This window comes from Aphanomyces astaci, assembly GCF_000520075.1.
Source record: "Aphanomyces astaci strain APO3 unplaced genomic scaffold supercont1.465, whole genome shotgun sequence".
Lineage (NCBI taxonomy): Eukaryota > Oomycota > Saprolegniomycetes > Saprolegniales > Verrucalvaceae > Aphanomyces > Aphanomyces astaci.
Genome location: NW_009798728.1, coordinates 1 through 4,721, shown reverse-complemented (window position 1 = coordinate 4,721; position 4,721 = coordinate 1). Strand labels below are relative to the sequence as shown.

At 46.9% G+C, this 4,721-nt stretch overlaps 3 protein-coding genes across 4 annotated transcripts; 1 reads left to right on the top strand and 2 right to left on the bottom strand.

Annotated features, from left to right (window-relative positions):
* Window positions 1–86: 86 nt before the first annotated feature.
* Window positions 87–562, bottom strand: H257_19301 (hypothetical protein; the record flags this gene model as incomplete). The annotated part of the gene is made up of 2 exons (XM_009848447.1): window positions 87–181; window positions 238–562. The coding sequence occupies 2 exons, from the start codon at window positions 560–562 to the stop codon at window positions 87–89; spliced, it is 420 nt and encodes a 139-aa protein (XP_009846749.1).
* Window positions 563–2,292: 1,730 nt separating this feature from the next.
* On the bottom strand, window positions 2,293–4,403 carry H257_19299. 2 transcript variants are annotated; one of them, XM_009848444.1, is made up of 8 exons: window positions 3,866–4,403; window positions 3,648–3,802; window positions 3,518–3,593; window positions 3,389–3,454; window positions 3,230–3,304; window positions 3,035–3,172; window positions 2,871–2,981; window positions 2,293–2,811 (listed from the first exon to the last, which is right to left on the bottom strand). In XM_009848444.1, the coding sequence occupies exons 1-8, from the start codon at window positions 4,376–4,378 to the stop codon at window positions 2,731–2,733; spliced, it is 1,215 nt and encodes a 404-aa protein (XP_009846746.1). In that variant the 5' UTR covers window positions 4,379–4,403; the 3' UTR covers window positions 2,293–2,730. The 2 variants fall into 2 exon arrangements, with proteins under 2 accessions (XP_009846746.1, XP_009846747.1); XM_009848445.1 differs by having other exon boundaries at window positions 3,035–3,304.
* On the top strand, window positions 2,334–2,758 carry H257_19300 (hypothetical protein). The gene has a single exon (XM_009848446.1). It carries the CDS (start codon window positions 2,366–2,368, stop codon window positions 2,693–2,695), a length of 330 nt encoding a protein of 109 aa, XP_009846748.1. The 5' UTR covers window positions 2,334–2,365; the 3' UTR covers window positions 2,696–2,758.
* Window positions 4,404–4,721: the final 318 nt, after the last annotated feature.

Sequence of the window (4,721 nt, the reverse complement as noted above, 5' to 3'; positions counted from 1 at the left end):
AGAACTTTCGAAGGGCTTGGCGCATTGTGCTTTCACCAATTCGATATCTATATATTATACTTGATACATTTTGTAATCACAAATATTTAGTACCTGTCGTCCAAGTCGTCGAGCGAACATCCCGTTGCAAGGTATCGGACACACGCAGCAACCTTTTGCAAAGATGAGAAACCATTTCGTCCTAACATATATCAAGTGACTGGATGCAATGTATTTTTATATATGAATATGTTCGACCTGTGACGTCAGGTTTCTGTTGAAAATATGGATCATGTTGCGCAAGATCGTGTGCGATTTGAAGGAAAAGGCTCTTTCGCATACGAAATCGTCGTCTAAAATGGCTGGCGTCGTACGTTGGCACTGGGTTGAAGTAATCCGCCATCAACAGCTTGTCGTACTGTGCACGATTGCGTTCTATGTTGGGCTTCTTGCCTCGGCGGGAGCCTTGGCGCCATCGCCGTGAATGATCGCTCGCAGCTGACATGTTACGAAGGATCAGGGCGATGACAAAGTCGTCATCGCCACTGCTTTCGCTGTCGCTGAGCAATGCAGGGTACTCCATTTGGTGGCCAGAGTCACCGAACAAGTTGTTGGTGCGAAACAAATGTGACTTCAGTAAAGTGCACTCCAGTAAGGCCAGTAAATGTCTTATCCGAACAAATTATGCGGATAATGAGGTCGATTTTACTGGTGCCGGTGCAGATGCTCTAACACAGTTACTGCAGAAGTACCACTCTTTTAGCCATGTAGTAAAACACGCGTTATACTCTTTATACTCGGCATCAAAAAGGTGTTTTTATTCCAATTCCCTTAAGTATAACGTTTCACACACCATATTCCCGAAATTGTCGCACTGTACAAGCTATAATATGAAATAAGTTTGATTTAAGGAGATAAAGTGACCGTGGCATCAGTAACCGAAGCCAAAACAAGTGCAAAGCACAATATACGTACGTACTGGTATATTATTAGAAGGCTCGAAGATTACGAACAAGTAAGTATAGCTTCGTGTTTGTAACCAACCTAATTTCTACTTTGAAGTACTGTTCGTACTATAATAATACTAGCATTCGGAGTATTTCTTTTACTGTTAATCGCATGGTTTCGAAACCAAAGTTGTGTCCAATTATATGCTAGAAAATGACAATAACAGTTGCTATTCTCATTTCTAGACTCAGGCTGCGGCTAAGAGCATCTCCAACGGTAAATTCTAACCTATTGCTAAAGCATAGGTTAAAGTCAAACTTCGTTTTTACGGTTGCTATTTTGGCACTATCCGGACTTTTTAGAAATTTCGTCCCACAGAATTTCTATTTTCGCGTGATATAGCAACAAACCCTCGGGATAGAGCAAGAGTTTCTATTCTATATCCGTAACTTCGAATTGAAATAGAAATAAAAACGCCGTTGGAGATGCTCTAACCGCATCGTAACAGCATTACGCTTACAGAAACTTACTCGTTGAGCATCTAAAGCGACTTCCTGGATTTCCTAGTGCACGTCGACTACCAGTCGACTCCGCGACTAAGACCCTGCTAACGTTATGTACTCGTGTTTACACTGTTACTAGTAGTTGAAACTGCAATTGCCCAATGCCTAATGCCTGGACAACTGCACTGTATGTCGACTTGATTTGGTTAACCCTTGGGTGCCTATGCCCCTATAATATGATTCTTACTGATGGTAGGTCTAACGTTACCCATCACTTTCTCATTTTGACTTTAAACCTTGGGTGTAGGACCCAGTCGACCGAAGCCATGAGATACTATAGTAGTGATGCTGTTGGTCCTTCCTAACGTGAAATTCGAACCATTCGTCATTCGATGTCGACTCCATTGGCTAGAGTTTACAAACAACAACTAATTACTAACGTTAAGGAAACGTAATAGTAAGTGTAACGTTACTCGAGGATCGCTGACATGGACATTTAGCTAGCTGATGCTGGCAGCATGAGTTGTTTTGAGTTCCTGGGAACTTGGTACTATTAATAGTATAGTACTACCGTAGTAAATGTACTACTGTAATAGTAACGTTACGTCTTGACCAATTATATGTGGAAGAAACTATGACGCACTCTGATTGGTTCATAATCAAACGTTTGGCCAGCCACCTCACGAATTCCACAAACAAGTCAACTTTTCTATTGTCTGCAAGACGGATAATATTATCCGGATGATAGTGCGACTTACTGCGTCATCCAGCCAATCCGCGTCGAGATGACTGTTTCGTCACCGCCGATTGGCTATTATTGGGCGTTCTCCAATCGGATTGGCTCCCAGATTACAACTGCAACCGCCAACATTCTCGTTTCCTCAAAGCCCAGAATTCCCCTTTGCGCATTCTGAAATCACCGACGTCCTAGCAACATGCAGCGCTCCGTCGCTTCGATCCTTCTTCGGCGCGCCAAGCCATCATGCAGACCCTTCAGTGACTCGACGCGTCGACGCCGAGATGTCACGCGGCTTTGGACCGTCGGTTCCTTCCCTATCGATGACAAGGCCTCGCATGCCACCTCGCCTACTATCTACGACACATGGGGCATGTTGTCGAGCCTCCCAACTTCCCAAGGGTATGGTTACACGTCTGCATTGCATATCATTGGCAAACTACCAAAATCAGCACCATCCACTGCGACGACTGCCGCCGCTCCGTCGACTTCGTCAAACCTAAGCGTGAAGAGCGTCGTGCTGCCGTAAGATTGATGCGCCTATTATAAATTCCACCTTGTAAACTACTCTTCCCCCCCGTTGTTGGTTCCATCGCATGCGCCTGGTTTGGTCACCTGCCCTCGAGCTCGCATCATGTTAAACAACTACATGCGTCAAGCAGGAAAATCGTGAAGTGGGTACATGTGGAATTGGCATGCCTCACCTCGTCCTCGTCCTTCTTGGTGGTGGATGAGGATACATCGGTAGGGGCAGCAGACGACGGGGCCGTCATTGCCGCGTTCTTGGTGTACATCGAGTGCAGACCTTGAAGCACCTACATAGACCCTGTCACATGGACGACTCGACAGCAAGAATCACGTTCGTCACCATGTCGAGCTCGGTGTGCAGCATCGAGCGGCGGTCCGCTTCATACTTTGCAAACACGCGATACAATCCTAGCGTACACGCATCCATTGCCACTCGCGCTTCCATCGCCTTCGCTTCTAATGCGCTCGTGTCCCCGCGCTACTCGCGCAATCATCTTCAGCCACACGTTCATGGAGACCACCATTGTCCACTTACGCCCTTCCTTGCATCCACGCGTCGTTCAAAACTGTCCACATCCAGCTTCAAATTGGTTCGTCGTGACAAACATTCCTAAAATTGGTTCAATATTTACACTTTTTAGTGAAAAGATTCACGTTTTTGACGTCCAAAGATCTTTCCACGGAATCAACTTACATGGAACGACTTCATGTGTTGGATCCGGCCTTCCAAGATGCGCAGCGCACCGCTCAACGTGGCGTCCTACATCGTCCACCCCTCTCCATGAGCTGTCATGATTCACTTAGGGTGCAAGGAATCACATACCGCGTCGGTCATTTGCGCTTCTTGGCTCGCCATGGCAGTCGAAAAGACGTTCTCGCCACTCCCTTGGACGACACAGCTAATTGCATGGGACCATGAGCGGAGGACACGTTGGTGATGGATACGCGTGTACCGGATGTCGACGCCGAGTTGCGACGCAGACCCAACAAACTGCGTCAGGAGCGATGCATGTCGCTTTAGACTCGATTGGACGGCCTGTAGATGCTGCAAGAGGCCGAGGAACCGGTCTTTCTGCTGCTCAAAGTACTCGTCCGCGGATGGATTCGCCTGATGAGACGGCAAACATGAGAGGAATAGTGTCGGATGAATGAAAGAACTGAAGTGGCTTACGCGTCCACTGGCGACGAGCGCTCGTTGGACCCATCGGCGCATTCGATCACGGAATGTGACGGACGATGCCAGAGGAGACGTGGCATGTGCCGTGGAGTGCGTTAAGTCGACGGTGTAGAACTTTCCAGCTTCGTCATGGTTGTTGATGGGTGGTGGCGGACGGACATGTTGATCTTGGGTGGAGCTATTGACTGCATGCGTCTCAAGGGATGACGTGTGTATGTTGGAATCGCCTTGCACGGGGGACGACTGACAGCGCGGCGACGACGACGATGACACACCATCGACATTCATGACGACTTGTGTTTTGGAGGAATCACCCGCCACTGACGGTTCGTGCAGATCTGGAACGGGGTGGTCACACACGTGGTCGGCATGGTCCGACGAGGCAGGTCCGTCACCGACGACATGCTCTGGGAGCGAGGATGCATCATCACCACCGGCTCTTCCGTCTGTTTCCGTAAGCTCCGTGATTCCTTCATGGTGATCTTCCACAGGTAAGTCGACCTCCATTGTCGTCGTGTGCGTCAGGTCCAAGGTCGCAATGTGTTCGATCGAAACCGACGCTGCTGCTAAAAATAGCATTTATCCGGCGGATACATACGCCTATTGTTAATATTAATCGTACCAGTAGGTTTTATTACTGTACGTACAGTAATAATATTAAAATATTAATAATAGTACTCGAGTAAGTTATTACTATTAATAGTAACGTACAGTACAGTCTGTACTTACTCCGGAGTACTATTCCGTAGTATGATACTTTAGTGATGCATATACTATTATTAATATTTAAATATTAATAATAGTACTCGAGTAAGTTATTACTATTAATAGTAACGTACAGTACAGTCTG

Excerpts from the sequence above, each read along its gene's own strand:
- H257_19300 (XM_009848446.1), top strand. The coding sequence starts at position 2,366 with ATGCAGCGCTCCGTCGCTTCGATCCTTCTTCGGCGCGCCAAGCCATCA.
- H257_19299 (XM_009848444.1), bottom strand. The coding sequence starts at position 4,378 with ATGGAGGTCGACTTACCTGTGGAAGATCACCATGAAGGAATCACGGAG. Across the intron at positions 3,305-3,388 it reads AACACATGAAGTCGTTCCAT|GAATGTTTGTCACGACGAAC; the intron begins GTAAGTTGATTC and ends AACCAATTTTAG. Across the intron at positions 2,812-2,870 it reads CCAAGAAGGACGAGGACGAG|TTGTTTAACATGATGCGAGC; the intron begins GTGAGGCATGCC and ends TGACGCATGTAG.